Consider the following 27,164-nt stretch of genomic DNA (forward strand, 5'->3'; position numbering starts at 1 on the left):
GCAGCAGATACAATAAAAGAAGCGACAATGATTAAACCAATAATAAGGAGACAATAAATTGTTTTGAGTGACTTAAGGAGGAAATGATAATTTTAGGAAACATTTACCAGAGTTCTGGAACTATTCATGTGTAATATTAGTAGGGAAAATAACAAATGATTATTGTTTTACCAAAAGTACAATATAGTCATTATGATCAATACATTGTTTGAGAGTACAATTGATACAAGTATCATTTCAATTCAAAAATAGTATTAGATTGAATAAAATTTACATATCCAATAGATAAACTGGTATTAACAAATGATGTAACAAGGAACAGACATGATTCAATATTGTTGCTAAATTTTGAAAAACATATAGGTGTCCTGGATGCTAGAGATCTGAGGGTAATTGTAACATTGACTTTGTCCTGGAGATAGGGATCTTCTTGTCTTCCGAATATACAGGTGTTATTAGTATATATGTAGTCCCAATTTGTCCATATATGTGAGAGGTTGCATCCAGGGTGGAAAAGGAAAAATAAGTCCAGTGCTGAGCAGTCTGTACATACCACTTGAGCAGAAAGTAAAGCTACTATTGTTAAAAATACAAGTTCAGGAGTCTTCCATAGCTCGATGAGAGGGAGCTTTCACTGGACCCCATGTGGGAAGGCGACTGTCACTGTAGATTGGCTCCTTCTGCGCTTTCCCAGAATCCTCATACTTTGCATTCGAGCTGTGAGTTGTTATACATGCTCTGACATCTTTCTCCGGTATCCGGACAGGTTTATCAAAGTTTTCTGAAAAATTATAAGCACACCCTCATCCCCTCGTTAGTAATGGATCCAGTAATGGATCTGGGCCTCTGGATGTTTTTAGGCTGGAGTGTACTCATCTTTGTTAATATTTAGAAAATTAATAGCCAATTATAAAAATTAATAGCCAATTGTCAAAAATTAATAACCAATTATCAATGAGGGGTAATAGCCCAGATTCCCCTTTTTTGTTTAAAAAGAATAATTTTAATATCTTTGTTTTTAATTATATAAAATGTTTGTGATCAGAGAAATGTTATAAAAAGCATAAAAAAGAAGAATGTTTTGCTAATAAGCTCCTCAGGAGCATTATCTGTTTTAATTCATTTAAGTACACTCATAACTGTGAAGGCTTGTAAAAGATGATTGATCACATATGTAATTGTACCACTTGTTTGTAAAGTGGCAAAAATGAAAGAAGAAAAAGTATCCATTATAACATGAATATAAGAAAGCTTTTCAAAAGAAGGCATATAGGTTACATCCAATTGTCAAATATGTTTGGGAGAAAAGCCTCTTGATAGATTTGAAACAGGCTGTTAATTAAAAATAATCATTATTCTTTATACTATGTTTCTAATACTGTAGGAGTTTATTTATTCAAAAATAGTCACAAAATGTTTTCTTCTCTACAGTTAAGGTTGTTGTATTGGCAGAATATAGTTAATAAAAGGCTCAATAAAAGCTTAATAAAAGTTAAGTGGCAGCATTGTAGTTAAGAATCAATAATGGCATTGCTTTCAGTATATAATTGTGTACTAGTAATATATTTTAACTTTGCAGTCTCTATATTTTGAGAGACATAAACAGATTACTTGTTATCAGAAACAACATTAATAGGCTCATAATATCTTGCTATACCTGTACTTAACCCATCGATGAATGTCATGGGTGCTGAAGGAATGGGGTTAAATCTAACAATCTTTTTGAAATACCTATGAATAATTAGTAAAAAAGGTTAATATCTTAAGAAATGGTAAGTAATTATCAATATCAATATGACCAGAAAAAATAGTAATAGCAATTTGCCAATTCTTTAAGAGGAAACAAGAGTACCTATTTGTCTTTTATTATAAGGTTGATTAATAACAGAAAGTAAATTTCCTATAAGTTAAAAATTGTAGGGGACACTGGAGTACTAAGAATAGCACCTGGTACCTCTTCATTTAAAAAAAATGGGTGAGTTGAGCTTCAGGAATTTTTCTGTTTGACTAAATAAAGCTCCTTTTTTGCTTCAGGAGTTAATGTCCTAGGGAAATTTAGATTAGGATCTTCTCTAAATGTAAAAAAGAAATTAGTCAGTTGTTCTGCAGCAATTTGGAGTGGTGGTAGAAACCAATTAATATCTCCTAAAAGTTTTTGAAAATCATTAAGTGCTTTTAAAGAATTAAAGCATAAGTGTACCTTTTGTGGCTTTACTGTTGATTCGGTGACAATATGACCTAGGTAGGAGAATGAAGATTTTTCTTAAACTTTTTCTTGGGCTATAATAAGCCCATATTCTTGTAAAGCTAATTGAGGCTGAGGAAATAAATGTGTGAGTTTTCAGTGGAACAGCTACAAAGTATGTCACATATAGTGTATTATTTTTGCATTAAGAAATTTTTTCGTAATTGGTTGTATAGCTTTATTAATAAAATTTTGACACATTGTAGGGCAGTTTTTCATGCCTTGAGGAAGGACTTTCTATTGAAACCTGGTTGCAGGGTGTTCTGACAAAAACAAAGCAACATTTGTCAGCTTCTTAGTGGAAAGTAAAAAAAAAAAGCAGTCTTTTAAATCAATAACTATCAAAGGCTAGGAAACAGAATTCATAATGGGTGAAGGGAGACTTCATTAATAGCTCAGAGGTTGTGAAGCATCCTCTATTTCGATGACTTGATTTTAATAACAAAAACAGGTGAATTCCAAGGATTTGTAAAGAATTCTATATGTCCTTTTAAAAGTCTTGTTCAACTAATTGCTTTACTGTAAAAAGCTTCCTATTTTTCAGAAGCCACTGTTCCACCCAAACAAAATAACAGCTCCCCTAGATGTAAAATATCATGCCCCCACAAATTAAAGGGAATTAATTGAGGAAATTCATCTTAAAATAATTGATTAGTGGTGATCTACTAGGCAGGCTAAAGCTAATATCTTTAAGAGCTTTTAAAGAATCTTTCCTATTTTGTAATATTTTGGGGGTCTAATTATGGGCTGTGAAACAATATGTCCAAAGTAAGCAAAGGGTGATTTCTTTTGTGCCTTATCAGGAGTAATTATAAATCTTTAAGACTGAAGAGCTTGTTAAAGCTCACACATTAATAAGGAAAGTTTGCTGGTAATAGAACAACTGCAAAATTTATCATCCATATAATAAATCATTTTTGTCTGGGAATATTTCTGCCTAACAAGTTTAAAAGTGGTATGAACAAAATTTTTGCACATGGTAGAAAACATTCCTTTTTAAAGGAACATAACAGGAAAACTTCAAATACTAATTTAATAGAGATGACTATACCCAAATTAAAACTCAAAACAAAATTAGTTATAGTCCTAAAAGTCTTTTACCTTAAGCAGTAAGTCTCCCTAATCACGGCTTAAAGCCAGATATAGTCAATTTTATTCTCATGGAGTTGTAATAAGTAATAAAGATTTACCAGGACTCATGTGTATATATATATAAGATTGTACTTAGCATCAATTTTTTCTTGAATTTAAACTCATTTAAAAGCCAGTCATTAGGAATCACTTTATAAATTGCAATTTTTCAGCAAGTTCACTTAATTGTTTAGGAACTCAACAACATAAACAAATTCTCTTCTCAGAGCAGATGACCTTGGAACACAGGTGGCAGGAGCTTTTGGCAAGCTTACAAAGTTAAGGGAATTGCCTTGTGCCCCTCCTTTTCACTCAGAAGCAATGAAGAATTCTAGGTTTTAACTTAAAACAGTAACTGCAAATAACTTAGTTAACAATTTGGTAATTATCATGAGTGCTAGTTAAATTGTTTTAGCTCTAAGTTGTTCTGCAATCATAGGTAAAGATGGAAATATCTGATTTTCTAAATGACAGTTATAAAACATCATGGAACAAGATTAACTGGACTTGATAAAATTATTCAGCAGAATTTACATAGTTATCTCACTACCTTGCAGTTTCTTTTAGTTCACATTTTAATAAAATCTAAATTATTAAAAATTGCTTGGCATAACACATAAAAGTGTACCAATTTGTAACAAGACTAGATTTGTAAAACTTGAAACATGCATATTACTAATGTGAATGAGCTAAATTATCTTTAAATTGTGTTCCAATACCTAAAAATTTTTCTTTTTTGATCTGAGGAGGAAAACTCACCCTCCTACCTGGAGGACCCTCCACTCTGCTTCTAGGACAGTTTCCGTATCAGTGGACAAAGCCAAGACCCACCGGGAGCAGCAGGCCCCTAACAGATGGGCATCCGTCCACTGAGGTGGGTGGCCCTCTGAAGGGCCTGCAAAGCAAAGTGACCTAGAAATTCCACTCTGTTAGGGAGTGAGGTATTTCCCCGTTTCATGTATATGAATTCTTGGGACTCCTGTCCCTGATGGATGACACTATAAGGAGGCTCCTCTTTGAGGATGGTCACCTCCAGTGGCTGTTGGGGCTCCCACCTGTAGGTTGATGAGCAAGCCGCCAACTGTAAGATCTTCTGGAAGGCTTGTAAGGCTTCAGGGTTCCACTGTCGAGGGGACTGCAAGTTGGAATCCCCTTTTAAGATGTCATATAAAGGTGCCATCAGTGAAAAGGGCACAGGCACTTTGCTTCTAAGCCATTGAATTTGTCCTACTAATTTTTGAAACTTATTTAGGGTATTGACACTCTGAGTATCAATTTTTGGAACTTCTAAAGAGACAATGAGATCTCCCATGGAATGGCCCAGATACTTGAATGGTGGGGACGTTTGGACCTTATCAGGGGCTATAAAGAGGCCATGGGCTGCCAGGGCAGATATAACTTTTTTCTCCAGGCTCGCAAGCGCAGCAGATTGGGGGGAGGCAAGCAAGATATCATCCATGTAATGGAGAATTATACTCTGAGGCCATTGTTGTCTTATAGGCTCCAGAATCACCCCTACAAAGAATTGGCATATAGTGGGACTGTTACACATGCCTTGGGGAAGAACCTTCCAGTGATATCTTTCATCCGGGTCATGTTGTTAGTTGTGGGTACTGTAAAGGCAAAGCAGGGAAAATCCTGTGGTGCTAATGGGATAGAGAAGAAGCAATCTTGAATATCTAATATGGTTATCGGCCATCCTTTTGGTACCATGTTTGGGGAAGGTAGCCCAGGTTGTAAGGCGCCCATGGGTTGTATGCTGTTATTAACCTGCCTCAGATCCACTAACATTCTAAACTTGCCTGATTTCTTCTTTATGACAAACACAGGGCTGTTCCATGGGCTCGTGGTTTTCTCTATATGGCCCTTCTTTAGTTGTTCTGCTACAATTTGTCGGAGTGCCTGGGTCTTTTCTGCCACTAGGGGCCACTGAGGAACCCAGACAGGTTCAGATGTTTTCCATACCAACGGTATGGGGCATGCGTTCTCAATGGCCCCCATCAGAAATTTGTCTCGGGTATGTACACCGCGGCTCCAGATGCTTTCAGAATATCCCATCCCCAGAGACAATAGTTCAGCCCCTCTATAACCAGGGGGTTAAAGGTACCTCGCTTCCTTGCTAAGTTCCATTCCAAAGGCTGTTGTGACAACTGGGCGATCTGTATGCCCCCTACTCCTCGCACCTGGGTATCAGCCTGTTGTAAAGGCCATCGAGGGGGCCACATGGTGGATGGGATGACAGAGCGGTCAGCACCGGTGATGATAATACCCCGAAACGGCCTCCCATTCACCGTTATAGTGGCCCAGGGTTTGCCATGCTCTACATGTTGCATCCAATCAATATCTGGGGTCTCTAGGGGAGGTTGTATCTTTAACGGTAGGGCCTTTGCCACAATGTCCCCTTTGTCAATAAAGACAGTGTGATCTTTGATATTTGTAACCAAGATTTTTTCTCCTTGACGAGCGGGCATGGTGGTATGAACTACTAAAGGAACGTAATCTGTCGTGCCCACCACCAGGGCAGCTTGCCAATTAGGGGAAATGGGGGAAATGGGCATTAGAACTGTGTCTCTGGGTTCCACTCAGCAGAATTCCCCAGCTTTAAGGGGTTGTCCGAGGAAGGGAGGAGCCGCTGATATTCTCTTAGTAGTGACTGGTTCTGAGCTGGGGGACTTTGCATAACAGGAAACGCCTGTTGATTCCTTGGCGTTCCATTGGTCGGCCTGGCAGGGGCCCTCGAGGGGCCCCTTCACCCGTTTCCCAATTGGATTTTCTGCATTCCTTGGAAAAATGTCCGGGCTTTCGGCAATTGTAGTAAATGACTTTAGGCCTAGCCCCACTTTTACATTGTGACTTCAAATGACCCAGTTTCCCACACCCATAGCAGACCCGATTCTCTGGTTGCTTGCCCTAGCCTTGCAGGCCTTTGATAATCCCTGCCGAAAGGGCCTCAGCCAAGGCATGCATCTGATAAGCGGCAGAGCCAACATTTTCACATTTCTTTATCATTTCCTCTAGGCCAGTCTCTGGATCTAAGGACACCAGAATCTTTTTACAGGCAATGTTAGCATTTTCTCTGGCAAGTCTTTGTGTAATGAGACCAGTAGCTTCTGACTGCCCTACGAATTTCATTGCAGCTGCCTGTAGGCTTGCAAGGAAATCTGCAAACGGCTCATCTGGTCTCTGTGTTATTTTTCTAAGTGCAGGTGTTGTTTTCCCAGATGGCTGTATCTTCTGAAAAGCTCTCTGAGCCACCTGGCTGACCGCAGCATATACTGTAGCGTCATACTTCAACTGCTCCTCATTATTTTCATATTTGCCCACCCCCACAATCTTTTGCCAATCTGCCTGGGGGGTCCGGCTTTGCATATCACAGACAAATGTCTTAGCAATATCCTCGAAAGTGGTCATCCACTGGAGGGATTCCCCAGGTTTCAATACTACCTTAGCCAGTGTTTTCCAGTCATTGGGTGTCAGTATTGTGCTGTTAACCAGTGAAGCAAGCATCTCTTTTACAAAAGGGGAATCAACCCCGTAAGACTCAGCGGCTTGTTTTAAATCTTTCAATTTTTTCCAGTCTAACGGCGACCAGATGCGCCCTTGGTATGATTCAAAGACTGGACACGGGTCTAGCCACCCTCTGGCTTCCTCGTCCCCTTCTTGGAGGGCTTGCCTACAGGCCTGGGCCAGCAAGGAAGCTCCTCCTGGTTCAAAAGGAGGTGCTGAAGGGGAAAGCCTAAGCCAGTCAGACGGGGGAGGAGGAAGTGCATCAGAGCACTCCTCTTCCTCAGCCTCTTTTGAGGCTGAGTCCCTTGCTTCATCCTTTTCCTGTTCACCACCCGTGATAGGGCTCTCTTACTTGCCTGTCTTAGGCCCCATTGGGGGCAACTTGGTGGGGTTTCCTGACTCCGATCCTTTAGTGCACCTCTGCGTCCGCACGTAACGGAGGCAGTTTTGGTCCATTTAACTGGGTTTGTAACACGGAGTAAATCAAATGATGTAAAAGGGGAATAGCCCCGGGGTTTTCCCTGTCAAAGGAGGCCATTTGGGAACCTACCACGGCCCACCTTTGTAAATCAAGTCCATTAACATGCACCCATGGGCAACAGCGAAAAACTGTGTCCCCAAAGGCGCGGGCGTCTCTAGGGTCTATGCCCAGGACGGCTAGCTCAGTCCGTAAAGCATGGGACTCTTAATCTCAGGGTCGTGGGTTCATTGGACGCCACTTGCACCAGCCGGGGCACTGTCTCCTACTGAGACCAGGCAGCCAGGGTCATACTCACCACTTCAGAGCCTACCCGGATACACGAAAGGACGAGTCGAGTGGAAGGTGTTCAACCAGTTTATTAGGGATTGATCATGGAGAAGGCGAGCGGGAGCAAGAACGAGAAAAAGAGCGGGAGAGGAAGAGTGAGACCTTTTATCCAGTTCGCTTGGTACCGCCTTCAGGGCGGGAGAGAACAGCCACGTGATACTGTGCTGCAGTTAACGGAGACTTGACAGAAGCCCACAGCTCTGCCGCCTCTTGAATGATATGTCACACACAGTCATGGCTCCTCTACCCCGCCCCTGGGGCTGGACCTCGCAGAACAGGATATTACCAATGGACACGTCATTCCGAGGAAGGCTACGTGGCCCTTAACAGGATATAATTACGCATGAAATAGCTTCTTCAGTTTACCTCAGCATCCTCTTTCTCAGGCTTCTCTCAGAGACACTTCTTTCCTCGGGAGTCCGGCAGGTGTTGCCCAGGGTGTCCAAAGCTTCTTCTCCTCCGGCCCCTATTGCTTCTGTAACTCCGGAAAGAATGAAAAAAGATATTTTCCTGCATGTGATCTGCCTGTCTTCTCCAGTATCTCACATTGCCCAGCGGGTTATGGTTTGGGTTCCCCCCACAAGATTGAAGTATCAGGGTACACTAAGGCCGTAATCGGTGTTTTGCCAGAAATTGAGACTACTCAATTTTCTGTCATTCCTTCTGGCAGCGTTCACCCAAACTACTATCTTGGAAACTTTGTTGCTAGCCTCCTGTGTTCAGCACCGCACGTTGAAGAAAATACTCCCTGTACCTAATCTCCCTCGTTCAATGCAGACAGGCTTTTGAGGTAGAAAAGTTACTTAAAAAGCAGTTTCCCTGACCGGGAATCGAACCCGGGCCGCGGCGGTGAGAGCGCCGAATCCTAACCACTAGACCACCAGGGAAGTCGGCCAGTCCTTATCTTATATCATTCTGGTAGCACGAATACAGCAGGATTTCCTTGTTCATATATGTATTAGATCTGTATTTTCTAGCTCAGAGTTACACCAAAGCGAAGTTTTTGCTCCAGAGCTCCGAGCTCTCCCGTCAAGCTCTCGCCTGCCTGGAGCTGCGTGGCTTCGAAAGAAAACCTGAGGAAATTCTCTGCCCTTCCAGCGAGTCCTGATGCTGGAAACTTACCATGGAACTCAGGCTGCAGTAGTCCTTTGAACTCCAGAAAGGGAGCCGGGGGTGGGGGTCACGGCTGGGTGGATGAGACAGGGATGGGAAAAACTGTTAGCTAGAGATTACAAGAGAAAGTTCTTGTTGAACTTAACGCATTAAAGCAACAGGGCTAGCCATTTGCTTTACATTTCCGTAGCCCAACTGGTCCCTCCCTGGTCGGTTCTTTAGAGCTAGAGGTCTGAATTCCCTCCTGATTCCATAAGGGTGATGCTGCCATGGGTGCAGAACAACCCGTTGAACCTTCCTCTTTCCTCCCAGACTCCCAGGGAAAATCTCCTTAGGTTTGACTCATCTCCAGCACCTTTCCAAAAGGGACTGATTTAGAATCCCTTCCAGAGGGGTACTCGATGTACAAAATAGATCACGTATTTATTTCTTCTACCACAAAAGAAATGCTTAAAACCAAAAGACTCATAACAGCATATGGAAAAACATTTAAAATATGACACTGTGATGCATAACGCCTCATAGTCTCCCATGAGGTTAATACTTAAAATATGAAACACTTGATGGCATTTAATACCTTTGCCTCAAAACTGCACTGTCCAACCAACTCACTCAAAACCCACTATCTCCTGTTCTGCAAATTGTGTATGACCCAGCCTCCTGTCAGTGATCATCTTCCCCTCTGAGAAGTTGTAGTAGCAGGACATATCCCCTGCTATCATCTTTACCCAGGAATTCTCTGCTTCTTGAACTCTTAAACTAAATGACAAGACTAGAAACAAATATTGAGCTCAAGATTTATATTTGTTTACCTGTGTTCAGGAACAGAAACAAGCCAAATCAATGTCTCCTCCAAGGCTAAAATGAAATTTAAAGCAGCGGGGCAGGAATAGAAAATGTGGCCAAAGGGTTAAAATAAACAAGGGGAGTCAAATTGCTTTCTTGTATACTTTATTTTTATGGCCTGGCTGTAGACGTATATTTTCATTAACTAGTAGAAGATACGGAAAAAAACAGGATGTTAAGTAAATTCTCAACTTATCACAAAATTTCAAATCGGAAGAGACAATTAAGAGACAAGTTGCAATCTTGTTCTCCCCTCCTTTATCAACAAAGTGGGTTTCTTCCTCAGACTTTTCCTGAGAGGATTCTCTCCCCACCTAGTGGCCATTTATACGTGGCAGGAAAAACTAGTGTTTGTCCAGATAGGACTGAGCCTGAACCTGAGCCTGATTCTGCCTTGGGGCAGGAGAGAGGAATAAAAAAAACAGATGACTCAAGAGGAAACAATGTCTGACTCCCCTTTTGGGTCTGGTTCCCCCTCCTCAGTATATGATCTTGATCCATGTGAGGCTCGCGGCTGAAGCCCCTCAGAGATAGAGAATATATCTCTGGGTCTCGAGAATTCTACATAAGTATCATTTGAAAGAACTGAGGGGAATGTTTAACCTAGAGAAGAGAGATCTTCAAGTGTTTTAAAAGGTTTTCTTATGGGAGAGATTAAATTTGTTCGACTTCGCCCAAAGGCCAAGTAGAGTAGAAGTAAGGGTGGGGCAATTTTAAGCTTGATGTAAAGAAACGTCCATTCATGAGAACTACTAAGACTATTACCCACCTTCCTATGAGCCCAAAGAAACTAATATCAAAGGACACTGTCCCCCTAAACTCCTAAAAATAAGGAGGGTTCATGAGTGACGATGCAGGTGGACATCTTTCCCTTTCATTTGCCCAAGAAGTTTCAGTACAGTTCAGATTACCTAAACTTGACCAGCAGAGGGAGCCCTTTCCCCCACTGCTCAGGTTGTTGCTTTTAGATGTAATAAATGCATGAAAAATTCCTGAAAATCACTTTTTTCTTTTTACATTTATTTATACAAGTATCTGTTATGTCTCCATCCCACTGTTCACTCAATTAGACAATGAAAAAGCAAAATAAAACCTTGATAACAAGTATACATAATCCATCAAAACAAATTCTCACATTGGCCATGTTCAAAAATGTATGCTTGTTCTGAATTTTAAGTCCATCTCCTCTCTGGCAGGAGGTGAGTAGCACATTTCATATTTAATACGCTGTACTTGTATTTTACATTGCATTGATCACAGTCCTAAAGTCTTTCAAAGTTGTTTTCCTTTGTAATGTTGTCGCTGTATAAAAATTGTTCTTACTAGTTCTACTCACGTCACTGCAATTCATACAAATCTTTCCAGTTTCCTCTGAAACTGTCCATTTCATCATTTCTTATGATATAATAGAATTACATTGCATTTGCTTACTAGGCAGACCCCTTTTGTTTCCAGTTTGGGACTGCTATAAATATTTTCATACGTATGGGTCCTTTTCCTCTTTCTTTGATCTCTTTGGGGTATAAGCCTGATAATGGTCAAAAGATATGCATTTTGGTAATTTGAAGGCATAGTTCCAAGTGATCATCTTTGTTGTAAAAGTAAATTTTATTGATATCTTTTGCATTTATGTCTCCTACATTGCCCATTGTTCCGAATGACTGGTAATAGGTTTTTTATTCCTTTTTTGAAAACTATTTGCTCATATTCCTTTTGAACAATTATATAAAGAGGTTGGCTGCTGATCTTATATAATTTTTAGTTGCCTGTAGATTGGATATAATTAGTAGATATATGTGATATAAATAATCTTTCTCAATTGACAGTGTTCTTTCTTATATATTAATTACATTTATTTTATTCTTGCATATGCTTTTCAGTATCGTTTTATCTTTTGTTATAGCTTATATTTTGTTTTTCTTCCTATTTTGTTGCAATCATTATGTATATTGTTTTCTTAACTTCTCTTTGTTCTGTTTACTCCACTCTGAATCAGTTTATGTTTTCCCTGTATTCATCATGTTTAAGAACGTAGTAATATTCCATTATATTCACGTGCCACAATTTATTTAGCTATTCCTCAGTGGACAAATCCACTTTGTTTCATATTCTTTGCTTATTCCAAAAAGTGCTGCTATAAGTATTTTGGTGTAGATAAGACTTTTTTTTTTTGTCATTGACCTCCTTGTGACATATGCCTACTAGTGGAATTTCTGGGTCAAAGAATATGGACATTTTAGTCATTTTCTTCATATTATTGTGACTTGCTTTCCATTATAGTTGGATCAATTCATAGCTCCACCAAAATGCATTAGGGTACTTGTCTTCCCACCATCTCTCTAAATATTGACTATTTCCCATCATTTGTCATCTTTGCCAATTTCTTGGTTGTGAGGTAAAGCCTCAAAATTATTTTGGTTTGCCTTCATCTTATTGTTAGTGATTTAAGGCAGTTTTTTTCCTATGGTTGTCTTTCAATTTCATCAAATCCAAATTATCTGTAATGTTTTATGAACACTTCTATCTCTTGTTTGGTGGTGAATTTACCCTGTGAAAGGTATCTGATGTGGTTCATTTTTAAATTTCTTATGACCTCCATTATTTAGGTTAGTTATCCACTTTGAGTTTATTGTGGTATAAGTTAGTAGTCTACTTTAATTTCTTACCAAACTTCTTTGCAGTTTTTCCAGCAATTCTTGTCAAATAGGAAATTTTCTATAAGTAGTTTATCATCTTTGGTTTATTGAATTTAATTGTTTCTCCTATAATATGCTTTCTCCAAAGCTACAAATGATCTCCTAATTGCCAAATCTGATGGGGGTTTTTTTCAATTCTCACCCTTCTTGACCTTTCTGCTGCATTTGTCAATGCTGACCACTTTATCCTTTTTGAAAACTCTTTCCTCTATGGATTTTTAATGATATTACCCTCACCTGGTTCTCTTCTTACCTGTTGGATTATTACTTCCATCTCCTTTTTTAGCTCAGCATCCATATCAGGCCTTCTAATTGTGGGTGTTCCACAAGACTCTATCATAGGCCCCTATTCTCTCTATATTCTTTGTCTTGGTGACATCATCAGTGCCTATAGGTTTTATTTTCATCTCTATGCCAGTGACTTACAGATCTACATATTTAGCTCAGGTCTGTCTTCTGAGCTTCAATCTAATATCACCAATTGCTTATTGGTATCAGAATAGGTATCAGAAATACATTTTAAACTTAACATATTCTGACTAATATGGAAATAAGTTTTGCATGACTGTACATGTATAACCTATATCAAATTGTTTTCCTTCTCAATGAGGGGAAGGTAAGGGAAGGAGGGAACTTGAAACAAAAAAAAATTTTTTAATGAATGTTAAAAATTGTTTTTACATGTAATTGGAGAACATAAAATATTAAATATATTAAACTCAACATTTTTTAAACTAATTATCTTTCTCTACAAGCCCACCCCTCTTCCAAAATTCCCCACTTCTATGGAAAATACCACCATTCTTCTGGTTTCCCATGTTTATAGTGTCATCTTCAACTCCTCAATTCTCTCTCATCCTCAAAACCAAATCTTGCCATTTCTATATCTTTATCTCTTGGATTTGTCCCTCTCTCTGTACTCACAGAGCTACTACCTTAGTTCACGCACTTGTCACCCCTCACCTAGATTATTGCAACAGCTTCATAATTTGTCTCCCTAGCTTGCCTCTTCCCACTTCAGTGCATACTCCACATTGCTGCTAAAGTGATTCTCTTTATGCACAGATCTGACCACATCACTTCCCTACTCAATAAATTCCAGGGGTTCCCTATTGCCTGTAGGATCAAATATAAACTTCTCTATTTAGCTTTTAAAATCCTTCACAATCTGGGCCCAATCTATATTTCCAGATGTGTAGTGCATTACTCCCTCTCCCCCATTCTGTATGGCCTAGCTAAACTGGTCATCTCTCTCTTCCTCATACATGGAACTCCATCTCCTATCTCCACACATAGAGAGAATAGCAAAGATACTCATTTATCCAAATTGGTGGCAAAACATGAATCAGAGAAGGCATATAGGGGAATATGCACCAAATAATACAGAGTGAAAGAACACTCCCATTAGAAGTGAGATAATTCAGCTCAACCAAGAGTGCCCTAGATCTCACCCACCCAAGGGGAAACTCCCTGAAGATTCCACTATAGTTGTTTGGGAATAGCGACATGATGGAGCCTAACTGCTCCTCTCTTGTCTTCCCAGTACTCTTTCCTCCAGGTACCTGAAATGGGGTTAGTTTCTTCTATCTTCTCTCTCAAAGCTGGAAGCCAGAAGCACACAAAGCGTCTCTCTGCTTGAAAAGTCCTGAAGAAGACTGGGGCTCCAGGAGTTCCAAAGGGGACTAAATAAGGCTGGAGCTCTCTCACCTTTCTCCAACTACAATTTCCCTTCACTAAGGGTGGGGCATTCCTGTCAAGGAGAAGGGAGCTTTGGGACAGGAATTATACACACACACACACACACACACACACACACACATATTTGTGTATATGTGCATATATGCACACTGTATACACTATCAATCAATCAACATCTATTAAGGGCCTACTGTATGCAAAGTACATGCTAAGCACTTCGGATACCAAAAAAGAGGCAAAAGACAGTCCTTGCCCTCAAAGAGTTTATAATCTCATGAGAGAGACAACATGCAAGCTATGTACAGGATAAATAGGAAGTAATTAATAGAGGAAAGTCACTAGAATTAAGAAGGGTTGGGAAAAGCTTCTGGTAAAAGAAAGGATTTTAGTTGGGTTTAAAAGGAAGCTAAGGAAGTCAGTAGGCAGAGTAGAGGAGGGAAAGTGAATGTTCCAGGCAAGCCCTGAGCTAAGAGATAAAGTATCTTGTTCCTGAGACAGCCAGGAGGCCAGAGTCTCAGGATTGAAAGTGGGTGTCTAGGTAGGAAGAAGCTAGGGTATATAAAGGACTTTGAATGCCTAACAGAATATTTAGTATTTGATCCGGGAGGCAATCGGGAGTCACTGGAGTTTATTGAGAAGGAAGGTGGCATGGTTGGACCTGAGCTTCAGGAAAATTACTTTAGTGGCTGAATGAAGGATGGATTGGAGTAAGGAGAGACTTGGGGAAGGCCGACCATCAGGCTATTGTAATAACCAAGGTGCGAGGTGATGAGGATCTGTACCACAGTGGGGGCATTGTCAGAGGAGAGAAGGGCCAATATTCAAGACATAGTGCAAAGGTAAAATTGACAGGCCCCGGCTACAGATTGCATATGGAAGGTGAGAGACAGGAAGAAGTCCAAGATGACTCCTAGGCTGTGAGCCTGAGGGACTGAGAGAACGATGTTGCCTTTGACAGTAATAGGGAAGGTAGGAAGGAAAAGGGTTTAGGGAGAAAGATAATGAGTTCTACTTTGGACAAATTGACTTTAAGATGCCTAGTGGATATCCAGTTTGAGATGTCTGAAAGGTATTTGGAGACGTAAAATTGGAGGTCACAGAGGGGTTGGGACAGGATAGGTAGATTTGAGAACTGCCATTACATAGATGGTAATTGGTGAGCTGATGAGGGCCCAGAACAGAACCCTGAGAGACACCTAAAGTTAGAGGGTGTGGTCCAGATGAGGGTGTAGCAAAGGAGACTGAGAAAGAACAGCTAGACAGCTGAGGGGAGAACCAAGAGAGAGTAGCATCTGGAAAACCAAGAGATGAAAGAGCATCAAAGAGGAGGGAATGATCAACGACATCAAAGGCTGCAGAGAGGTCAAGAAGAAGGAGGTCAGAGAAAAAGGCCATTGGATTTGGCAACTAAGAGATCACTGGTAACTTTGGAGAGCAGTTTCAGTGGAATGATAAGGTTGCAAGCCAGATTGTGAAGGATTAAGAAGAAAGTGAGAAAAGAGAAAGTGGAGGCATCTGTTGCAGACAATCTTTCGAGATATATATATATATATATATATATATATATATATATATATATATATATATATATATGCACACACACACAGATATGTGTACACCAAAAGAAAATAAAAGTACTATCTTGGGGGTAAGAGAAGGCAGAAGCAATTTAATGATCCAGACTGTTATTGCAATAGAAATGGCATGTAGCAAAACCTTGAAGGAAGCCAGGGATTGGACAAGGTGGCAGTGAGAAGGGAGGGCAAAGACAAGCTGAAGCCACAGTGTGATGGACTTTAAACATACAACAAAGGACTTTGTATGATATCCTGGAGGTAAATGAAAGCCACTAGAACTTCTTTACCTGTGCTTTAGGTCAGACCTGTGCTTTAGGAACACGTATTTGGCCACTCTGATGAACAGATTAGAGAATAGAGACGCTGGAGGAAGAGGGACTATTGAAGAGAGTCCAGGAAAGAGGTGCTAAGGACCTGAATTAGCATCGTGGCCATATATGTAGTATAAACTCAGCTGAGCCCCTAGTCCTTCAAGACAATCCTTTAACTTAATCTTAACTGATTCTCTACTGTATTCTCCAAAGAAGCTGTTGCACACCATCTCTTCTCTCCTCAAGTCCCCTAAAACACACTGCTTTCCTATTATCTCAGCAAAATGAAAGAATAAAAAAGTATCTATTAAGTGCTGGCCATGTGCCAGGCTCTATGCTAAGTGTTGATTACACAAACACAAAGCTATTCCATTGCACTGGGGGAAGTCTTCGCATGCTTGAGTAGACAAACTCACAGCCAGGTATGAGGCCTGTTGACCATGCTCAACCTGGTTTAGCCCGTCTGCTGACGTGGTTTTAGCAGGATACGGCCAGTGGGCATGCTACAAGCTTCTTGGAGTCACAGGTGAGAGTTGGTGGCAGGTGGATACCAAAGGTGGATGACAAGGGCTTGGCAAGCCTTCACACCATAGATGCTAGTCCTCCTTGAAAGCCCCATATTGCGCCATGGAGCACTTAAAGCTTGATCAAAGACACCAAGGTGAGTTCCAGCCACTATCCTGGCCATTGTGGAAGTCTTGACTTTTGTCTTGCTATTGGACTTCGATGACTCTGGAAGAGTCAGGCTGATGACTGTGCAACTCTGCCTCACTTAAATCCAATTCACACACAAGTCAAGACATCACTCCATGGTGTCATAGGTCCTCTTCAAAAATGAAGGACAAACAACAAACACAAGCAAGTAAGATAGTCATGCCTTCAAGTCAAAGAGCTTATGGTCCATAGCTAAATTTGGAAAGTGGTTTAGGGGTACATGTAGCAAAGCATAGCATGGAGATGGCCCAAAGGTGGCATGCTAGGCCTGAGATCAAGACTAGATAAAACAAAAGCTAACCAACCCAAACCAAACCCTGGGTCACAGGTGTGCAAATTCAGGTTCCCGGAGGAGACAGAGGGAAGGCTGGAGTGCAGGTGGCATAGTATGGAAAGGACTTCACCTCATCTTTTATTGAGAAAATGGAGGCAATTTGATGTCTTCTCCTCTACTTGAGCTCTCAAAGCCCCTTGACAACACCCTCATTCCCTTCTCCTTTATTCTAGTCTCTTTGCCAAAGCCAATCCTACCACTTGTACTCTTGATGCCATCCCTTCCCATCTGCTCTCATAGATTGTCCCTACAATCATCCCCTCCTTTCTATAATTTTCCAATCTTTCCCTAGCTCCTTCCTCCTTCTCACCTGTCTAAAAATATGTCTTCTTGATCCTTGACAAATCCTCATTTAACCTGACCACTCTCCTTAAGCTATCATCCTATACCTTTTCCTTTCCCAGACAAACTCCTAAATACTTTTTTATACTCATTGCTCCCACGTCATCTCCTGTCATTTAACTTCTCAATCCCTTGCAGTCTGGCTTCTGACTTTATCACTCACTTGAAACTTTTCAACATTAACAATGATCTCATAATTTCCAAACCCAATGGCCTTTCCTCAGTCTTCATCCTTTTCAAATTCTCTGCAGCATTCGATGATGTTGAAAACCCTTTTCTCCTGGATACTCTCTCATCTATAAAAGTAGAAACACCTATTAGATGACTTTCTTAAGGATTTTAGTGAAAAAGAAAGATATAGGATGATATCTGGAGGGTATGGTTGGATCATCTAAGGACTTTTTAAGGAGGGGCGCACCCATGGGTATATTGTAGGCATCAGGGAAACAGACAGTAGATAGGAAAAAATCCTGAAAATTAGAGTGTGAGAATGAGAAAGGAGATAATTTGCTGGAGAAGATGGCATGAAAAGTCAAACAATGGTACAGGTAGATGGGTTAGCTTTGACAAGGAGAAGGGCCACTTCTTCAAATGAGACAAGGATGAAGTGAAGGTGGAGGTAGTTAAGGAAGACATCTCAGTCATGTAAGCTGAGGAGGAGATAAGAGGGAGCTCTTGACAAATGGACTCCATTTTTTTGGGTGAAGAATGAGACAAAGTCTTCAGCTGAGGTGGCAGAAGGGGATTTGAGGAGAGATGAAAACGTTTATAATAGTCACAGTGGTGAGTGTGATAATGAATCAATCAGGAAGGTTTAAAAAAATCACCGTACTGTTACAGATTCAACATATTGGTGCTAGACTTCATGCATCTATCCAATCGGTTTAGCCTCCTGCTCAGAAATCACAACCTTGAGGGGATCCACAAGCCTCAGCATGCCCAATAGCAGAGATTATAGACATTCACCACTATGCCTAGCCCAATCATCTATGTTAAGGGTTGTAAATCTCTGACCTATAGGGCAGATTTAGCCCCCAATCTTATTTCTGGTCAATAGGGGAAATACAAAAATACACTGGCCTATGGCCACGAAAACAAGGCATTAAAAGTATTGAGCCACAATATACTAAAAGGCCATAAGATGGAGCTGCTACTCCATGAAATTGTCTTTTTTTAAAGCCTCTTTTTGTTTACTACCCAATTTCCCTTGCCCTCTTCTATTTCTCTTTTAACTATCAATCACAAGAAAAAAAAGATTTTGCAATTTTATATTCCCAACTCTTAATTTTTTAACTAAGTAAATGGAATGTTTTATGAAGTAAGGCTCAAATCAGAACTCTGCCATTTTACTACCTATGTGACCTTGTAAATGAGATTTTTGGCTTTTTTTCTTCCCCCGTAAACTGAGGCAAGAAAACTAGATAACTTGTAAGATCTCTTTGAGCTCTAAATTTACAACACAGTATTTTCCTCTAAAAAGGAAAAAATAACTTTTTCTTTGTGTGGCACTATATTGATTTTTATGTGTGATTTGGTGGCAGAGGGAAGAAGGGAGATTCCCCTGTCCTACCATACTCATACTTTATAGTACCTTCACCTAGCAATTCGGCTGGTATCTTTATTTTATTTTATTGGGGAGGGGTGGATAATAGGGAGAGGAGTAGGAGGGAAAGTGGGGAGGGAGAGCAGACAGCAGCTGCACAGAGCAGAGCTAAATGTGGATCTAGGGCGAAGGAAAATAGATTTTAACAGCCCCAGCTTCTCACCAACTCCAGGCTCAGATTTCTCTGGGCAGCTGGTTTCTTTGGCCCTGCTTTGATAGACTAGGGGGAAGGGAGGGGTTGAAGAATTTTGGAGAGGGATTTATCTCCTGCTGTAGTTTTTATTTAATGATAGCTGCTTTCCACCCCCCAAATGGCATCTATAGACAGTAGGTAGTAATATCCAAAGCGCTTGGGAAGTGGGGACATATCCAGGTACTTGCCCAATTCCCTAAGGGCAGGACCCTATGTTTTAGCAATCCCTAGGGACTGCCTGGATGAGACGGTGACTGGGGTTTCATGCAGGATGGAACTGGATATCTGACCCCTTTCCCTGTCATGGCCACTACTCTGATCTCTCTATACACATAAACACACACATACACTCACACACATATACACACACAAACATACAAGTCTTTCTGCTCTCCTGCTCCCTCCCTCCCCCCAGAATTATGGTCCTGGCTATTTTTAAAACTCTCAACTCAGTGGTCAGGCCTCCTTCCCCCTCAACGCAGCCTCTCTCCCCCATCCCCAGCTGTCCATCCCTTTGGTTATATGTTCACTCCTCACCCCCCAAATCTTTCCTAGCTCCTTGCCCTCAGACAGATTGTAGCTAAGGGTCAGTACTGGAATTGGCAGAAAAAGGACATGGAAAAGGAGATATGGGACCCTTGGATAAAGCTGACAGACAATAGGCAACACTGGATGGAAAACTGGATATCAGACTGACACTTGACCTCTAGACACAGAGGTAAGTCACCACAACATTAAAGCTTCTTTCAAAGAGTTTTGGGTTAGGATTTGGGTTTGCATTTTTCTTAATGCTGGGAATCACAGACACCAACCTCAGTTCCTCTAGGCTACATAGGCTGGTGTCTCAATCTCGTCATGCTGACATGAGAAATGCATGCTGACACGTTGACTACATGGGTATATTCTAGAGCAAGGAGTACTCTGTGCCAAAGTGGGAAGGGGAAGAGAAATTGTCTAGTAAGACAACTTGGCTGAGAGGAATGTTTCTCTAGGAGAAAGGCTAAAGGGCTATACCCAGTCTCTCTCACCACCCTTTCCCCCCAGCATCTGGGTCTCACAGCCAGAAATCCTCCTGTTCCATTTTCACCATTTGTCTCAGACTTTCTGGTGGGGTTTAGGGGGTATTCTCTAAGCCTCCACCTTTGTGGTTCTCTCTGCCAAGGCTAATAATAGAATCAGATGTTTGGTCACTGACACCCCTCCACCCTACTCCCACCTCCCACCTCCAGCTGTACCCAAAGCTTCTGAATTGTGGCTGTGAGAGGCAACTTTCAACTATAGATCTCCCTTCACAATATCAACCCCTCTCCAGTCTATGCTTCACCTGTATGACCTCTTCCTTCTTCCACCCGTTTTAGCCCTAGGTTCTCCACCAGGAGAAGAGTCGTGGTGGGTGATTAGCCTTACCACTTCTTTCCAATGGGGAAGAGAGGAGTATTGAATGTGGGGGGGGGGCGGATTCTTCTACATTTTTGGGGCTGAAGGGGTTTGTGGTTGAGAGCAGCATTATAGGAATATTAGGAAAAGTGAAGCAGCTGTTGGGTCAGGAAAAAAAAAGGTTGATTTGCACACTTGTCTTGCACTTGTTATTCAGTGGAGAGAGCTAGCCAGTGGCTAACACCTATCCAGCACTCTTTAGATCCCAAAGGAAACTGACCTGCATGTCACTGTTCAAAATAGGCTTTGGATATTCCTAGCTTTCTCCCTTCTTTTTCATTCTCTTGATCCTCATGTGGAGGGAATGGCAAGTCACCTGGGTCTTCAGTAAACCCACAAGCAAATGAGTTGTGTTTCTGAAATGTTCTCAGATTATATTCCCACTGAGGGGCCCATTGGGGTAACCGAGTAGCTCTGTCACCTTGGTCATTTGTTTTTTGACCCCTCTGCTGTTTGGTCAGCTCAGGATGGGTCAGTACAGTGGACTCTGCTCCCCCCCCCAACACCCGCCCCATCCTCCCTCCACCTCTGACTGGGGTGTTGCACAAGCTCCCTGGGGTGACCATGGGAGGAAGACACAGGGCCAGAAAGGTTCCCCAAACCCTAAATCCCCAGTTCTCTCCTCTCATTCCTACCTCCCATCATTTCTTTGACCTCCCTAGATCCCCTATAACACTTCTCACTCAGACTTTGGCTCCTCTCACCTCAACCCCCAACCAGATTTCTCTTTGACTGAGGTCCCTTCCAGGGGATCCAGCCAGCAGTCGGAAGAGGCCTGGGGACCAGGGGGAACCTGGCTGGATAGGGATGAGGGAACCAAGCCATTCCCCAAGTCCCTGGTCCCCCCGTGGCAGCTCACTAAGCACCCTCACTCTTCTGCTGCTCTTCTGTGGACATGGTAAGGGGAGGGTTAGGGAAGGGTCTGGGGAGGGAAGGGGAATGGGAATGTAATAAAGGCCTGAGGGATCCCAAACATTCCTATCCAAACTCAGGACTACAACCCATATACCACAGATCAAGGAGAACTCTGTTCGGGGAGATGAGGAGGGAGGAGGAAGGGAGAGATCCTGGGAGGCGGGGTGGAGAAACTGGCGAGATCATTTAGCTGAGGGAGGTGTTTCTTTGGGAGACTCGGTGACTACATGCATTGTTACAGGGCCATAGGGAAAGGCAAAGGGGTTGGCAGTTGCTTAACGGAGGTTGAAGAAGTGGTCCTCAGTTGGTATATAGAATTTGGAAGGTTGGGGCCCTCCCAATGAACTGTGGGAGGGATGTTGGGGGCTACTCTGGATAAGGATAGAGTCTAGGGCCTTTCTGACAATAATATCCTCCACTCTCCATTTTCCCCCCTCCCTCTCCCCCAACCTTTTCCCCTTTCTTTCTTCTCCCGCCTCCCATTTTCCCCTCCCCCTACCAGTTCACTCTCAATGCAAAATCCTCCGCTGCAACGCTGAGTATGTATCATCCACGTTGAACCTACGAAGTGTGGGGGATCTTCTGGAGGGAACCGGGGAGGTGGAGTCCGGGGCCCAGGGGCGAACTCTGGTGGCCTATGTCGCGCCCTGCGCTCCTATGCGCTCTGCACGCGGCGTACTGCGCGTACCTGCCGAGGGGACTTGGCCTTCCATTCTGCTGTCCACGGGATAGAAGATTTGATGATCCAACACAACTGCTCCCGCCAGGGTCCCACGGCCCCACCCCCTCCGCAGGGTCCCGCCCCTCCTGGCGCTGGCCCCGCCCTTTCTTCAGGCCCCCCTACTCCGGATCCCTGTGACTACGAAAGCCGGTTTTCTAGGCTACATGGCCGTCCCCCGGGCTTCCTGCATTGTGCTGCCTTTGGGGACCCACACGTACGCAGCTTCCACCACCACTTCCACACGTGCCGTGTCCAAGGCTCCTGGCCTCTTTTGGACAACGACTTCCTTTTCGTCCAGGCTACTAGCTACCCGGTGGCCACCGGAGCCAACGCCACTGCCACGGGGAAGGTCAGGGTATAGATAGTCAATCCTGTCAATGCTTGTGAACAGCTTTAGTGCCACGACCACGACTCGCCCAACCACTTGCTGATTAGTCTCTTTGGCACTGGTTACCCCTCAAAATACACACTAGCCACTCTGGTACTCATTAGTCATTCCTCATTATAATGCCATGCCTTTGCTGGCCCCTCCCCGCCACTGTTGGCCACTCTCCCAGTCAGACTCTCCCTCTCCGTTACTATTATTAACCACTTCGTCCCCACAGCTTCTCATCGATTCCCTTCCCTTACCAGCATCTCCCTTTACTCCTTTCTACTGGCCACTTTCCATGATCAGGGAATCCAGAAGAAAAAGTGGGAGTGGCAGAGCCCTAAGTAAACAAAGGTGCAGATGGGGAAGTTTCTAAAAGACGGGAACTCAGTCCTATGGGAGCTGCTAAGGTGGAGACTGTAGGTAGGAGGAGGGAGGAAAGAATGTTAGATTTGAACTGGAAACAGGGACTGCTTGGCATTCAGGGAGGCCTAAGGGAAGAGATGAGAGCGCAGTGAAGACCAAGGTGTTTTAGCATGGAATAGACGGATTTAGGGCTGAGGAAGAGGGTGACTTTGGGGAAGATCAAGTTGACCAGAAATGAACCTTTCTTGTTCTCCCCCAAACAGCTCACCATTATATTTAAGAACATGCAGGAGTGTATTGACCAAAAAGTCTACCAGGCTGAAGTGAACAATCTCCCAGCAGCTTTTGAAGATGGATCAGTCAATGGAGGTGACCGTCCTGGAGGTTCAAGTTTGACCATCCGAGCAGAGGCCCCTGGGAGCCATGTGGAGATTCGAGCTGCCTATATTGGTACAACCATCATTATTCGGCAAGCAGCTGGTCAGCTTTCTTTCTCTATCCGGGCAGCTGAAGAAGTAGCAAGAGCATTCTCAGCTGAGCAAGATCTACAACTCTGCGTAGAGGGATGTCCCCCAAGCCAGCGACTCTCCCGGTTGGAGCGACAACGAAGAGGGGCTCTGACCTTTGATACTGCTAGGCAGTTGTGCAAAGAAGGACTACCCGTTGAAGATGCTTATTTCCATTCATGTGTCTTTGATGTTCTGACCTCTGGTGACCCCAACTTCACTCTGGCTGCTCAAGCTGCCCTAGAGGATGCTCGAGCCTTTTTGCCAGACCTGGAGAAGTTGCATCTTTTTCCTCGTGATGCTGGAGTTCCCCTCAGGCTTACCGCTCACCTGACCCTAGTACTTGCTGGAATCCTTGTTTTCTGGTGTTCCATCTGATGAACACTCCCACACCCACTTTAGTAATCTAACTAACACTTTAAATTTGGTAGGAATAACACAGAAACGGGGCAGAATACTTGAGGAAAAGAAGGCGGCAGGGGACAGTCTCAAAATCTGAAAATGGCCTGATGATACTTCCCTAGATATATAAAAATGGGCTAAAATCAAGGGTTGGAGTGGCCACAGGATAGAGAAATGGGGATGGGAGTAAAACTAGAGCCTCTGTGGTATACACCTCTCTAAGAAAGCCTTTAATGAACTTCCTAGTCTTTATGATGAGCAGATTCTCCTACTACTATTCCCTCTGGAATGAAGGTAGGAGGTCATGATTTCTGAGTATAAATAATTTAAGAGATATATATATATATGTTCATTACCTACCAAAAAAAAAAGCAATTGGGTACTTTGGTATACATGATTTCACTGGTATAGGCACTCCCTCTATCAACGCAGATCAAAACCCCTCCATGTTTTTGCATCCAGTCCATCACTACATTTACCCATAAATCCACCCTATTAGATTTATCCAACACACTGGCCTCCCTCTTGTCCTTTTAGTATCACAGGGATGCTGATAGACTGCTAAGATTATCAGCTCTTCATTCTCATCATATGACTCACCACCTTTTCTGATAATATATTTCCTTGATTTTTTTTTACATGACTTCTCCAGTGAAAGTCTCTCTCTCTCTCTTTTTTTTTAAAGCAACATTCTGCAACATAGAATGCTGGGTTCAGGACCTGGCTTCCTAGCTCTGTGACCCTACTATGTGAGCTGCAAGTTCTTTAAGTATTTCCTTATCTATAAAATAGGAATAATAATACTCACCACTTAGTAAACTGTGAAATGGTTTTCAAATGTGAGCTATAATTACTTAGACCCACCGCATCTTTTCATTACCCTTCTAGCTATTCCTAAATTTAATTCTTCTGAGATCATGATCTTCCATGATTAGAAGCCATATTAGCATCTCAAGGAGAATGAATACTGTTATTTTAAGGGGTAGACTTTTTCAATACAGAGCACTTTGGGATCGCTGAAATCGTTGCACAACCCACAAAATGGAAAAAAGATCCAATGCTTTTCATTTACTGTTTTCTTTTTCAGTACAAGTATCATCTGTCAGGAAAAGGGCTATAAGCAGTTCAGGAACTATTTTCCTTTTTGGTTTTGTGTCCTTAGTGCCTAGCCTAAATTAAGGGTTTAATAAATGTTTATTGAATTGGATTGAATGGAGGAAACTGTTTTGATTTCTGCTTTTTGAACTGTCAGAGTGGAATTTCTCTGCCTACACCTTAGGCTTAGGGAATTTCTCTGCCTTTGGAAAGGGGTGCATGTTAGACAGAAATTCATCACCTCCCCCCATATAGTCTGCAATTAAAATTTTTAATTCCATACATATACTTCTGTTGCTTATTTTGAATCTTCCAAAGGAGATCTGAAGAAACACAAGCATGGGGCATAGTGGAATTATTCTTCAAGTAATCAGCAAGATAGGTAAGTTAAGGTAAAAAGATAATTAAATTATTTTTGGATATGTTGTTTGAGATGCCTATTGGCTATCCAGTTGAAAAAATGTCCAGTAGGCAGTGATTTGAGACTGGAATTCAAAAGAAAGAGTAGAATTGAATATATAGATCTGGTAGTCACCAAGAGGACCTGATAAGGTCAACAAGAGAGAAGGTATAGAGAGAGCAGAAAAGAAGACCCTGGAAGGAGACTTTCCATAGTTAGGGATATCGATCTGGCAAAGGAAACCAAATAGAAGCAGTCAGACAGAGTAGTGGAAAACCAAGAGAGAATAGTGTTATAAAACCAGAGAGGAGGAAATATCCAGGAAAAGACAGTCAACAGTATTAAATTCTGCAGAGAGAACTTAGAAGGATAGATCAAGAACATTGAACAATATAAGTACAGAGTATCCCAAAAATCTATTTAAGCTATGAAAGCTTAAAACTGCACCAAGATTTTTAGAACATCCTGTATATAGCTAAATGCTAAATTATGTGCTGTTAATATCATAGAAATTCAGAAGTAAGGAAGATCAATGAAGGGTGAAATGGTTAAGGAAGTCATCATTGAAGAAGGGCCTTGAAGGATGAATAGGATTTGTTAGGCAGAAGTGAGAGAGGAGAACTTTCCAAGCAAAGGAAACAACATAAGTCAGCAACTCAATTTGTGGTCCATGGATGCTGAAGCAGTCTATGGATAGATTTCAATGGGTTTATGAATTTGGATAGAAAAAAATACATCTGTATTTTCACTAACCTTTGGTTTCCAATTCAATAAATCCAATGAACAATTATTAAGTACCTATACTTACAACGTGCCAGGCACGGTGCTAAGGGCTGGGGATATACAATTAACAAAAAGAAAGACCATGCCTGCTTTCAACAAGCTTACAATCTAAAGAGACAACACACGAAAGAAGAAGGGAAAGGCTGGAAGGTGTGGGGGGATTGATGGGATACCAAGGGGTACCAGGTGTGAGGGCATCTTGTTCCATGGAGTTGAAACCAGGTAGGGCAACAGATGCAAAGTGGAGTGATCTGAGAGTCCAGTTTCAGCCCTCTGTAAAAGGATTGGGAGGAGTTTGGTACTCTACCTTTCAGTCCTCTAAACAAAGGGAGAAAGGTGGCTGAGAAGTCAATGCAGGCTTAAGTAAACAGTACCTTGGTGAGTTTATCCTGGGAGGGACATGTTGTTTTGTGGAGCTGAAACCAGAAAGGGAAGCAGATGCAAGGTGGAGAGGTTTCCTTTGTAATCCTATGCATTTTGTTTTATTTAAAAACAAAATGCATTTTAAAACATTATTTTGTGAAGAGGTCCATAGGCTTCAGTAGATTGCCAAAAGAGACCATGACACAAGATAGATTAAGAATACTTGATATAAGTGGAGATAACAAGTTAGAAATGAACATGTTCTATTCCTTGGGCAATAAGGAAACCAATCTGACTAGAGTAGAAATATCCTTGAGAATAGTGAAAAATAAGGATATATAGGTATAGTCAGTCTGGATTATAGAGGACTTTGACAAACAGGTAGAGTTTAGATTTGACTCTTTAGGAGACCAAAAGCCATTGAGGGATATTGATCTTGGGACTGACTTGATAGAAATATCTTTCTTCCTCTCTGAGGAATTCAGGAAGGGCTAGGGAAAGGGGAGGGAAGGCTGGAAAGAGACACAATAAGGAATTGGGGATGCTCTAAAAAATAGGCCGGTTTTAGGTAAAACTATTGTAATCTGAGTTTGCCTTCAGTGTCCTGCCTCCTTTAAGCATGTTCTGTCCCTTTCCCTATCTACTCCTCTTCCCCTAATGACTAGGCTAGGTAAAGGTTGACCAAATA

The 27,164-nt window shown here is 41.9% G+C and overlaps 1 protein-coding gene, 1 long non-coding RNA gene and 1 other non-coding gene across 5 annotated transcripts; 1 reads left to right on the forward strand and 2 right to left on the reverse strand.

The window, feature by feature from the left end:
• Window positions 1–254: 254 nt before the first annotated feature.
• On the reverse strand, window positions 255–22,061 carry LOC110220069 (uncharacterized). Of its 3 annotated transcripts, XR_002327769.2 has the most exons (4): window positions 21,970–22,061; window positions 8,814–8,877; window positions 7,660–8,166; window positions 255–781 (listed from the first exon to the last, which is right to left on the reverse strand). It is a non-coding gene; the product is annotated as an uncharacterized LOC110220069 (long non-coding RNA). The 3 variants fall into 3 exon arrangements; XR_002327768.2 differs by having other exon boundaries at window positions 7,660–8,877; XR_013486858.1 differs by lacking the exons at window positions 255–781; window positions 7,660–8,166; window positions 8,814–8,877 and adding an exon at window positions 10,650–20,838 and having other exon boundaries at window positions 21,970–22,060.
• On the reverse strand, window positions 8,507–8,578 carry TRNAE-CUC (transfer RNA glutamic acid (anticodon CUC)). Its single transcript has one exon. It is a non-coding gene; the product is annotated as a tRNA-Glu (tRNA).
• HJV (hemojuvelin BMP co-receptor) lies at window positions 21,086–25,042 on the forward strand. Its single transcript, XM_021003907.2, is given in 4 exon segments — window positions 21,086–21,453; window positions 21,973–22,040; window positions 22,043–22,540; window positions 23,191–25,042. Coding segments are annotated over 4 exon segments (1,278 nt in total). The 5' UTR covers window positions 21,086–21,362; the 3' UTR covers window positions 23,812–25,042.
• The last annotated feature ends 2,122 nt before the right edge of the window (window positions 25,043–27,164 follow it).

The sequence above is a fragment of the Phascolarctos cinereus genome, unplaced genomic scaffold, assembly GCF_003287225.1.
Source record: "Phascolarctos cinereus isolate Bilbo 61053 unplaced genomic scaffold, phaCin_HiC Scaffold_5;HRSCAF=322, whole genome shotgun sequence".
NCBI lineage: Eukaryota > Metazoa > Chordata > Mammalia > Diprotodontia > Phascolarctidae > Phascolarctos > Phascolarctos cinereus.